The sequence below is a fragment of the Hemitrygon akajei genome, chromosome 20 (genome assembly GCF_048418815.1).
Source record: "Hemitrygon akajei chromosome 20, sHemAka1.3, whole genome shotgun sequence".
NCBI lineage: Eukaryota > Metazoa > Chordata > Chondrichthyes > Myliobatiformes > Dasyatidae > Hemitrygon > Hemitrygon akajei.
The window spans coordinates 33,032,121-33,044,928 of NC_133143.1; the positions used below are offsets into that span (position 1 = coordinate 33,032,121).

Consider the following 12,808-nt stretch of genomic DNA (forward strand, 5'->3'; position numbering starts at 1 on the left):
GATGCTTATTTCCTTCGCATCCGCCATACCAGAATTGTTGACAAACTTGCAGACCATTGTCAAAGTCATAGTCCTTTAAGTCATAGTCCTAGCATCTTCACATATCATTGTCGAGGGATCACGCATCTGCAATAAAATGAAGCAATAACATAATAGGATTGTTTTTCCAAGGATGAATGACTAGATTTTCTAATGGACCAAAATATTGCAGGGATCATTACATCCACCCCCAGCCAAGGACCATGAAATTTGTCACAAGAACATGCATCACACCAACTTAGCATTCTCTGCAGATGATTTAGCACATGTGTGAATGTGGTCAAATACCTTTTAGTGTGTGCTATAACATCAAAACAGAATTGACTAGAATACTTATTTCATGCTAAATCACATACCAAAATTAAAATATGGAAAGGGAAACAAGACTGAGATTAAGAGATAAAGGCAAAAATTGGATAACATATTTGAAATATGTTGGAGTAAATGTTTTAAAGAGCTTTGGAAAAGAAGTGCATGCAATTATCCCATTGCATTTACCATGAAGTGTGTTTGCTTCTGGTCCCTCTGCAGATATTTCAAATTCTTCCTCAACTTCAACTAAATTACAAAAAAAAACACACTTTCAGTGCTAGAAAAGATTCTTGGAAGTAATTAAGCTATTGTGTCATTAGAAGTTCAGTTGTATTTTAGCACTGGTTTATTTTCTGAATGTTTAATGCATTCCATTGACAAGTACTTTAGTAATGGACATGGATAGTGAATCAACCACAAAACAACTAGGAAAAGTTTGAAAACAAATTTCTGATTCTGTGTTTAACTCTACATGTAATGTTGGAGTTGCTCTCTGATTTGATTACGAAAAACTGATAACTGATATTTTTACCATAAAATCCGGTACACTGTTCTTATATAGCAACAGGGTCTCAAAGTTGCCACTGCAGCATTGGTTAAAATACATCAAATTGAACAAAAATGTTTAATTTTTTAAAAACATACTTGTAATGCAACTTTAGAGACTGCAGAACATATTAAAGCAGTTTTACAGCCAGTTACGACTTTTCAGAAAGGCAGACACTTGTAACATAGGAGCACAGAAAGTAAATTGTCAACCAATCTCCCTTCACACCGAAATGAGACTAAATGATTTGATCAGTCTGAACCAAAATCTTCTCTGCCCTTAATTAAAATAAGGTCATTGAGGGTTAAGGAAAACAGTGAGAAGGCAGGAGAAAGGGATTAAAAAAATAATGATTGAATGACAGACCAAACTCAATAAGACAAATGGTCTTATTCTGCTCCTATATCTTTTGGTCTTATGTACACAGCATATTCTATGTCTATCTATAGAGAGCAGGGTGGAATTTTGAATAACATTCTCATTTATGTTGCCCTGTGGACTATCCAATGATACTGCATTGTGGTCTGAAATGTTATCCAAAAGTCTCGGATGTGATTCTTGAATTTCTGATACAAATTTCAATGAATTGTAACAATTCAATTCCAAATTTGATCAGCTCAAGTACATGGTAATTTCTGGAAGAAAGGCTCCGATACAATAGAAGGTCTCATAAGATATGCTAAGATTGATTGTGTTGGAGTTTCCCTGATGCCTTGGCCAGTACAAAGTTTACAGCTCTCCTGGTGGCATGAAATTCCAGTGGTCCTATTGCCTTTGGCTGACTATACCACTGATAAGTTTCAACAACATGGAAATGATCCACGAGCAGACAGCAAATTACTTTGCTGTAATTATAACACTGGCTGCTCAAATGCTTTGCTTCCAATACTATGTGTACATAAACTGTGCACATATTATAGTTTTAAATAACTTAGGGGAAAAAGAGCCTGCAGACATTGCATTGTAAAATTATATAAATTGTCTTGTTTCTCACCTCTGCTGCTCTGATCTTGAATTAGGTAATCATTTGCCGGAAATATGGAATCATATTCTCTGCAAAACAAGCAATAATTACACAACTGGCGTAAGAGTCTAAAAATAACTTGAATGGCCATATTTTTATGCACAGGAGTGGAACCCAGTATAACCTCCTGGTGCTGTTGCCCATCCATTTCAAGATCCCATGTGACATGTATTCAGAGATGTTCTTATGCACACCACTGTTCTAATGCATGGCTGTTTGAGTTACTATTCCCTTCCTGTCAGTTGGAAACAATCCAGCCATTCCCCTCTGATCTCTCTCATTAACAAGGCATCTTTGCCCACAGAAATGCCGCTCACTGGATGACTTTTTTTTGTTTTTGGCATGATTCTCTTTGAACTCTAGAGATTGTTGTGTGTGAGAATCCCAGAAGATCTGAAATTTAGATGCCATGATAACTTAGCAGTTAGCACGATGCTAACAATCCGGCTCTGGGTGTTGGAATTGGAGGTTCAATCCCAGTGCCACCTGTAAGGAGTTTGACCATCCGCCCTGTGGAATGTGTGATTCCTCCAGGAGGTCTGGCTTCCTCCAACAGTTTGAAGACTGTTAGCGGGTCAATTTGTCATTGTAAATTATACTGTGATTAGGCAAGAGGCTGTGGCTGGAAGAGCCTATTTCACACTGTATCTCTAAATAAAAAACATTCTGAGATACCCTGTCTGGCATCAACAATCATTTCATGGTCAAATTCATTTAGATCACTCTTCTTTCCCATATTTGGCCTGAACAACAGCTGAAACTTTTGACCATGTCTGCATACATTTATGTATTGAGTTGCTGCCACATGATTTGCTGATTGTGTATTTACATTAACTAAATGGTCTACAAGTGTATCTAATAAAGAGGTCATGTGTTTATACTGAAGACTTAAGCATAAATTTAAAATCCAATGCCTTTTAAAACATACCTTGTACTTTCAGTTAAAGCATCGCATTCCTCCTTTAATTGTGGAGAAGGGTAGTCATTGATTTCAACTGTAAAAACCAAATTTTAGTAAAATTTAGTAAAAAGTAAGCATATCAAAATCCCTACTGTTTGTTTTTGAGTACATCAAAATTAAAACCATCAGTGATGATTACATATATATTAGGATTAATTGACTTTGTTCTAAAGGTTTTTTTATGAAAACATCAGACTTGGCCCCAATCCCAGATATGCTGTATTTCCCTTTGTGACATCATGTGCAGGTGAAGTTTGCAGAAATAGATACAGATCTGCAGGAGTGATAGCAAAAGAATAAACGATGGAGGTTGTTATAAACATTGGAAAAGGCCAAAGATCTGGGAATGATTTATGAACAGGTGAAAATATTAAAGACAAGCAGGTTAATATAAAAGCTGAATATATAAAGTCCTGTTCCATTTCCTGCACTGAAGCATTTGCAGTCCAAAGACCTTTGAGAACTACTTGAACCTGTTACACAGTAGAAGCAATGCATTTTATTGCACAATTTAGCAGATTACAGACACACTTAATACTGATGATGTAATCTGTACCAATGGATACATGAATTAATTGACATCAGATTAATAGGTGGTCTAACTGGGATATTTTAAGGTGATTAAAGATATCAGGAAGTGTTGATAAAAAGGTCTCTCAGGCCACAAGTCTTAATCTTATAATTTAAACAGAACAGTTTAAGAATGTGCTCCTGGAGTATTTTCTACATAAAGGCTGGAACTGACTTGTTTAGTATGAATTGCTAAATGATTCAGGAAAGGTTTCTTTCCCTCTGCCATCTAATTTCTTAATGGATATTGAACCCATGACAAGTTTTTGCACTACTTATTTAACTATTATATATACACACACACTTACTGTAATTCACAAGTTTTTTTCTATATTGCATTGTACTGCTGACACAAAGTTAATACATTTCACGACATATGCCGATGATGCTAAACCTGATTTTGATTCTGATTCTAACATCCATTCTGATCTTCTTAAATCATTTTGCTGAACTGGTTCAGATCTTAGAGCCATTGCTCCAAACGTTCAGAGTCAGGTTCACAATCAGGTTTATTATCACCTTATATTAAGACAAGAAATTTGCTGTTTTGTGCAGTACAGTGCAAAGACAAAAATGATTGTCAATGACAAAGCAAATAAAAAGATCAAAAAAAGGAATAATGAAACTGTGTTTAGGGTCCCTACAGTAATCAGATGGCTGAGGGGATGAAGATGTGTCTGAATCACTAAGAGTGGGTCTTCACACTCCTAATGGTCATAAGAATAGGGCATTATGGCAGTGGAAAAAGTGGTACAATATCATTGACTATGTGACTAGACTTTGGGCAAGTATTGAGAGCAATCAAGGCATTGAAATGTCCAGAACAATTTCCCAAAGGAGGCTAGTTAACCAAGAGAAAATACCGAGATTCTCACCAGTTATCTAAGAACACACAAAAGTCAGAGGGTGAGCAAAGTTAACGTTAAAGTTTGTCCTGAGCTTTATAGGCTCATCAGGCTGGTGCTTATGCTGGTTTTCATGGTGTGAAGCGACTGAGAGTACGAGCATCCTCCCCCGATAGGACGCCAGTCTATCACGAGGAAGGGTTAGCAAGCCCCATGACATCTTAAGAAGGCTGATGGAGATGTTGCAATCTGTTTCTTTTTTTAACATTTTCCTGTTTCTGACACTGGACAAGTTTTTTTGTTGCTTTCTCAGAATTTTCTTTGTTTATGATAGACTGCTTGAAACTGAACACAAATATAATTTCAGACTACTTGCATCACATAGGAATTTGAAAAAAACAAGAAATGAAATTTATTGAATATAATGTGCTTAATTGCATAATGGTGCTGATGCTTTGCAATAGTTCAACTAAGCTAAAGATATTTTGTTGATGATTTTGATTTGCACTCAGTGCCTAGGGCTCCTCACTTGTGTCCAAAAATAATCAGCTGGCAGTGATGGATTCCAGTTGCCCTGAGACTGTTTGTTCGTGATTGCAATGTCTTGGAGAAACCTTCACCATGCTTATCACTGACAGCACTAAGATTTGCAGGGAAGAACGCTAAGTAGGAATGTAGACAAGGAATCGTTAGTGACATGTTGCACTTCATGGTTTTGTATGCTTGAAGCATGGTGTCAACCAGCTGTCTGCCTGCAGTTTGGTACTCTGTAGTTGCCCAGAGCATTTTCAACAACATCCTTGAATTCCTTCCATGCGATTTTTTCCGGTCCCACTAGAAATTCTTCAAATTGCCTATTGTTGATGATGACCTGTTTGATTAGTGGACCCACAAAATGATTTCTTAGTCTATGAAACATCTGTCACAAATATCAAAATCCTTCACGGAAATTTATAGCCATTTTAAAACCTGTCCTGCCATGCAGCATCTGCCTTGCCTAAGCATGCCTGGACAAGATAGAGAACTTTTCAGTTTACATTGTTGGCAACATTTTAATTGACTTAAATTATGAATTGAAATAACCAGTATAGGTGATTTTTTTTTTAAGTATGCAATAAGAAATTTCACGGTGATTTTCATGATCAGCAGTGCAAACTCCATAAGCTACCCCTAAAGGTATTCAGGAAGCATAATCTTTGTTGTCCAGTGCAATTTGCGAAATAATTATTATCCTGACAATTTTATTTTCACCTGATCACAAATATTCCCTCTGATCTGTTCCCCCTTCCCTTCTCTACAGTTTAACACATTCATTTCCTCTCCTTTATGAAGGAATTTCACCCCAAATCTCTGACCTCCTGACTACTTCCAGCTTTTTTGTTTTTAGTCTTGGATTTCATGCATCCAGTTTGCTAGATTCCTCATGTGACAGAGCAGTTAACCAGGGCAAGCTACAGCTGGAAATCAGCATAATGATGGATCTACTTAGCCCTTTATCCCTTGGTACCTATCATTGCACAAAAGGAAGCAGAATTTGAAGTCTGCAAATCCAGAAAACTGAAAATAATTATAAAAAAATACATTATTAAAGGTCTGGCTAAGATAGAAGCAGGAATTTCTCTATGTGAATACACAGTCAGTAACATCTCAATTTTTTAATTTAGTTTTATGTTAAGCGTAGCTTACGTGTGAGACTTTTCAGGAAGGCCCGAGTGAACCTTTTGGCGTAAGCCATTTCAGAATCAAGTAGCTGATGAAGGTGAATGAAGTGTTGGTTAAAAGGAAAACTAACAGTCGTATCCAGGTTGACTCCGCCAGTTTCCTTCCCAAGGAAAACTGTAAAGACCACAAAACCTTTGCACCTTGCTTCCTTAGACACTATGTTTAGCTTTTTCATGCCAAGAGCACTTGTTCCTCCCGCAAGTATTACAAAGATCACTTTATGACGGCGTGCAACTGGGTTGCTGCTAAAAACATTATTCATGGTCCATTCAATAGCATGGCCAACCCTAGAGGGTCCATCTAACTTATTAAATGATTCTTTAATGTACTCCTTCATTATATTTTTGCTGTTGTACTTCAAAAACCCAAATTCCAGATTGACTGGCTTACGACCAGTACCAGGGACGTAATCTGCTGGTGAGTGTTGTACCATTGCCACCCTGGCATCATTATCACTGATGTCTGGTCTTCTTGAAATCACAAACATATCCAGCATTGAAGTGAGGAAATACTTAATTCTTTCAAAGTCCAGTGTTTTCATATTGTGTGAACCATCAACAACAAAAGCAATGTCCATGCTGATTGAGATTGGAGGTGGGGACATATTGTGTTGACATTGGGCCCTTGGTTGACACATATCTGTGAAGAAAGAAGAAAGCTGAATGTTTAGATCTAGGGAATCTGCGCAGATCAAGTACCTTTAATTTTATACTTAAACCATTTTCCTATTGTTTCATACCAACAATGCAGAAAAACATAACCTCTGTAAGTATTTGTTGTTAAATTTTGATTTACTATACTATCAACTAAATACAGCTGAAGTCATACCGAAACAGAAGGTGCATAATCGGATTGTGCGTAACTGCTCCTGCTCTTGTCGCTGCTGTTCTGACAATGAAACTACTCGAAACGTTCCTGTATCATCAACCTTTCTCAGGAGGAAAGACAGGACATTAAAATTTCAAAAAACAGTAATTTCTACAACTTTAAGGTATACAAAATTATGATGGGTTTAGATAGGGTAAATGCAAGCAGGGTTTTTCCACTGAAGTTGGATGAGTCTATAACCAGAGATCATTGGGTTAAGGGTGTAAGGTGAAGAATTTAAGGGGAACGTTAGCAAAAACATTTTCACTGAGAGGGTGTTCAAAGAATACAGACAACCTCAACTTACTTGGTCAAAGTCTCCTGACAGGAATCGTAATTAATTCTCTTTCCACCTCCACAAGATTCCTTCAATGTTTGATCTTTATATTTATTATAGTATGAAATTTCATCAACATCACAATTATTCTCCTCAAGCTTGTATATACTATTTTGGAAAATCTCTCCTTTTAGTTCAGCTCACACTATCTGATCCAATCATCTGATACAGTGGTCTCTGGTTAAACTGGGCATCATTTATTTGGGCAGCCACTTAATTGAGATGATTCTTAAAGAACAAAAGCTAATCATGAAGAAAGCCATGATTCCCTTCATTTATTTGGGACACTATGCTGCCTAATTGGGGCATGTTTCTCACACTCTGCATGCTACCTTGGCTGAACAGAGGAGCACTTTTAGTAACAAATAAAGCAGCTGTGCTAGTCCAGAGTGCGCTATATGTTGCATTTTACCCTCGGCCATTAGACTCTATAATGAGTCAAATTCAGACATTATTGCTTAGGTTGATGGCTCAGAAGTAAATGTTTCTCAGAACATCAGCAGAACTGCTTGTTGGACTTTGAATATTGACTCAGAGTCTTGTCCTCCTTCATTTTCCAGAGTAGTGACATCATTTCCTTGGCTTAAAGAAGTGCATGATGTTGACATCATTTAGAGAGCAATTAGTTATATTCCTCAATCATCACTCAACGTCACTTGCCCCATCACTGAAATGTTCCCACAACTTATGAACTAATTTTCAAGGACTCTGCATCTCATATTCTTGCTATTTATTTATATATTTGTTTGTTTATATTATTATTATTATTATATTCTTCATTCTTTTGTATTTGCACATTTTGTTCTCTTTTGCACTCTGGTTGAGTATCCTATAGGTGCAGTAATTAATTGATTCTATTGTGGTTATTGGATATATTGATGATGCCTGCAAGAAAATGAATCTCAGGGTTGTATATGGTGACATTGATAATAAATTTACTTTGTACTTTAAACTTTGAGAAGGAAGAAATGCACAGACTATTTTCTAAATGGAGAAAAAATTCAGAAATCGGAAGTGCAAAGGGACTTGAGAGTCCCTGTGCAGGATTCTCTGAAGGAAAACTTACAGGTTGAGCTGTTGGGAAGGAAGGCAAATTCAATGTCAGTATTCATTTTTTGAGTACTAGAATATAAAAGCAAATTTTCAATGGTAAGGCTTTATAGTGCATTGGTCAGACTGAATTTGGAGCACTGTGAGCAGTTCATAGTCCCCTTATCAAAAAAAGCATTTTCTGGCATTGGAGAGGGTCCAGAAGAGGGTCACAAGAATGATCTCAAGATTGAACTGGTTAATATATGAGGAGTGTCTGAAGGCTCAGGGGCTTTTGTCCTGCACTCACTGGAGTTTAAAGAATGGGGGATGGGGGTGGTGGGGCAGATCACATTGAAACATATCTAATATTGAATGGCCTAGATAGAACGGATGTGGAGAGAATGTTTCCGATAGTGGGGAGTCTAAGACTAGGGGGCACAATCTCAAACTAGAAGGACATCCCTTTATAACAGAGATGAGGAGGAATTTCTTTAGCCAGAGGTTGGTGAATCTGTGGAATTCAAAGCCACAGGCAGTTGAGCCAAGTCATTGGGTATATTTAAAGTAGAGGTTGACAGGTTCTTGATTAGCAAGGGCATCAAAAGTTACAGGGAGAAGGCAGGGGAATGGGGTTGAGAGGGATAATCAATCAGCCATGATGGAATAGCAGAACAAACTTGATGGGCCAAATGGCCTGATACTGTTCTAATGGTCTTACTTACATCCTTTCAGTGTGCTCCCATTGGCAGATGGGGTCAATGACAGAAAGAGGAATTTGCATTACAAATGCAAGCATAGAAACCTTAAACAGGAAAATGTGATGGGGACCACAAATAAATGCGTCATTTGTAAAATATAGTAGATAGTATCATTTACCTGGAAGGCAAGCTGTATGTCAGGAACATCAGCAAAAGAAATGACAACTGGGGTGATGTCCAAGGCACTGAACTCGAGAGCTGCCGTCACGATTTCTGACTTGTCTTCAGATGGTCCATTAGTAATAAATACTGCTACTTTTCTGGTTAGAAGGCCACCACGAGTATGCTTGAAAGTATTTCTTGCAACAAACCTCATTGCTGATCCAATATCCTGCCTTCTAGCTGACCGCTCATAAGTTAGATTCTTCAGTGATTGCTGAAGTTTCTCCTCACCCCTGCATTCTGAGAATCGTATGATCATATTTGTTGTGGAGTTGTAGGTAAGAACTGCCACACATGCTCCTTCTACACAATTTCTTTTGGTTATGTTAAGATCCTGCACCAATTCTTTCACTATCCTATTCATTCTGTCAAATTCATCTGAAGAAACATCTGAAGACAAATCCAACGCAAACACGAGGTCCAAAGGATAAACAGGGCATTCTGAAATGAGAAATCATTCATTCTTTTAAGGAAGAAAAATAAAAAAAAACTTGCTTTTGTGCAGCATGTTACATAGCATCAAGACTGCTTTAAATCTAATTAAATACTTCTGAAATGTAATCACCACTGTTCTCAGAAATCCAACAAGCAACTTGCAAGCAAGATCCCAAAAACTGCAGGTGAAAAACCAAAGAAAAAGTGCAGATGTTGGAAGTCTTACATTAAAGAAAACAGAAACACAGAGCAGGGCAGGCAATATCCATGGTGTATACACCTTTCATTCAGAATTGAGGTCTTTGGTGTGAATTTTTCGTTCCATAGATGCTGCCTGACTTGTTGAGGTTTTCCCACATGTTCTGTTCTTTTATTCCACAAAAACTACAATGTTGCTATTTAAATAGTTAACAGTTAGATGACGCATTGGCCAGGGAAATGTCCTCTCTTTGAAATAGTTTTATAGCATCATAGAATCATGTTACATTAATCAAGTTGCCATCCAGCCCAATATGTCAACACTGTGCAGAATAAGCCATGCAGTCACATTCACACAATTCTCCCCATTGACTGTGTACTTGCTTTCCCCAACCTGGCAATATTATTTGAAGGTGCTGGATGCTTTTTCTTTCACTGCTATCACAGTGAGTACATTTTAAATCATAATAACTCTGCATAAAAGTATTTTGCCTTATGTTCCCCTATCCTCTTGAAATGGTCCTTGAACTAACCAGTAATGGAAACGCCTCCTTTCCATTTGTACTCTTTAAATCCATTATGATCTTATATATCCCATTAAATCTCTTCTCAGCCCTCTTTGCTCCAAGGAAAAAAAATTCATTTCTACTAAATTCTGAGATCTCTAATATTCCACCATCAGGACTTTTATACACTTCTTTAAATAATGTGACAAGAATGAGCTCCAATATTATAAAAGATTTAGGATGTCATTCCAAATTCTAAGGTTCAAACATTCATTTATTATCAAAGTATGTATAAAGTATGCAACTCTGAGAATTGTCTTCTCCAGATAGCCAAGAAACAAAGAAAACCATGGAAGTCAGATTCAAAGAGCAACAGCAACCTTCCCTCTCCCCCACTGCACACAAAAAAACGGCAACATGATCAACAATATCACCCCACCCCCAAAATCCCCTCACCCTAGACAAAATGCAACAAGATCAGGAAAATTTAGACTTTCAACAGTGCAGCTCCCCCGTGATAGAATAGAGGTATAATGACTTGATAAATGAATTAAAATAATGCAATTGCAAATTTAAAAAGAGTCATAACACTCATTTGATGAACAGCAAGCTGGCAGGGGAAAGTAAGGAAAAAAATCTAATTGCTTCCTTTGAATGTAAACTCTACGTTATAATTTAGAGATAATACACCCCTAGGGAGATGAACTTTAGTAACAAATACATTTTGCTTTCATCTAAGAATAATTTTACTCAGTTGTGTTCAGTGCACATAATATTATCTCACAAGAAAACGTTGACAGGGAAATGATCACAGTAGCTAAAATTCCTGTTGTGTGCCTGATGTCATGGAATAGTCTAAATAGTCTTTAAAGGAGCATTCAAAAGCCACTAAAACAAAAATTAAATGCATTCATCTAGGAAATTGATCACTTTTCTGCCTCAGTGTTTTAAAACTTTAGTGACGTTAATGAAGTTATTATGAACAAGTATCAAATTATATCTTTTCAAAGTCTTCTGTTGAGTAGTACTTAAAAGGAGTTAATTTACTTTAAAAATGTGGTAATGTATTGAAGAACTATGGTACTTACTGTAATTATTTCGAAAATATGACAGGAGTTCACATAGCTGCAAAAGAAAAATGAATAATTCTGGACCTAGAGGATAGCATAAAATTCATATTTTTGGAAAGAGTTTGCAGGTAACAGCATGCTTAGAAATGACTTACGCTCATGCGTGCTTTCCCTGGTGACCCTTTCAAACCCTGAAATAGCAGAAAATTAAAACAGTCTTTTGAAGTTTTGCATGTTACATGATACACGCATGCATGGACTAACTCCATACTAATTTTAATAACTGAATGCTAATTCACCTCTAGATCTTTTTCCACTTTACTTTTGTTCTAATTCCCATCTCTCCTTCCAGATTTTACCTACAGCTATGTTTTCACTACATCTTTAGATCTTGACTTCTCAGAACATCTGAACAATCCACCTACATCAGTCCTCAGCAGAGGCCTCAGTTTTATCTCCTTTTGTCTCTTTCTTAATGAATGCCAAGACCAGCATTACATCGAATGCTTAGTTCATTGCTTTTATCTCCATGACCATATCTTTGGTCTTAAGTCTTCGACCCCTAATCTGTGTACTATTTTTTTTTATATCTCAAAATTTCACAATCCAACGAGAGCCTGCCCTCAAGGTTAGTTCCCCATTCGTCATTGCTGACTGCCAATGAAACAACAATGACTGTCTCGATGGTCTACTTGTACTCACTCTAACCTAACCCTTCTGAACTTTTAGAAGTTTTCTGAGAAAATAAGTTTATAAGACTTAGGGGTAGAATTAGGTCATTTGGTCCATCTCTACGGCACAATTCTATCATAGTTGATTTATTATCCCTCTCAACTCCATTCTTCTGCCTTCTCCCCATAATCTTTGAGGGCCTGACTAATCAAGAACCTATCAACTCCGCTTTAAATCTACCCAATGACTTGGCTTCCGCAGCTGTCTGTGGCAATGAATTCCACAGATTCACCAAACTCTGGCTCAAGAAATTTCTCCGCATCTCTGCTATAAACAGACATCCTTCTCTTCTAAGGCTGTGTCCTCTGATCCTAGACTCCTCACTATAGGAAACATCCTCTCCAAATCCACTCTATCTAGGCCATTCAGTATTTAATAGGTTTCAATTAAAATCCCCCTCATTCTTTTAAACTCCAGTGTGTACAGGCCCAAAGCCATCAAACACTCCTCATACATTAGCCCTTACTTTCCCAGTATCATTCTCGTGAACCTCCTCTGGACCCTCTTCAATGCCAGCACACCTTTTCCAAGGGACCCAACACTGTTTACAATATTCCATCTGCAGTGTGACCAATGCATTATGAAGCCACAGCATCACATCCTTTTATATTGTAGTCCACTCAAAATGAATGCTAACATTGCATTTGCCTTGTTTACCACTGATTCAACCTGCAAGATAACCTTTCGGGAA

At 37.3% G+C, this 12,808-nt stretch overlaps 1 protein-coding gene across 1 annotated transcript in view; it reads right to left on the reverse strand.

Annotated features, from left to right (window-relative positions):
• Positions 1-400: 400 nt before the first annotated feature.
• LOC140713933 (collagen alpha-6(VI) chain-like) overlaps positions 401-12,808 on the reverse strand; it is a 115,626-nt gene continuing 103,218 nt past the window's right edge. The window contains exons 26-33 of the mRNA XM_073024630.1: positions 11,541-11,576; positions 11,404-11,440; positions 9,133-9,617; positions 6,849-6,948; positions 5,985-6,659; positions 2,851-2,917; positions 1,893-1,951; positions 401-597 (exon numbers count right to left, since the gene is read on the reverse strand). Of these exons, the coding sequence (XP_072880731.1) occupies positions 401-597; positions 1,893-1,951; positions 2,851-2,917; positions 5,985-6,659; positions 6,849-6,948; positions 9,133-9,617; positions 11,404-11,440; positions 11,541-11,576 (1,656 nt within the window). The remainder of the gene's footprint in view (positions 598-1,892; positions 1,952-2,850; positions 2,918-5,984; positions 6,660-6,848; positions 6,949-9,132; positions 9,618-11,403; positions 11,441-11,540; positions 11,577-12,808) is intronic.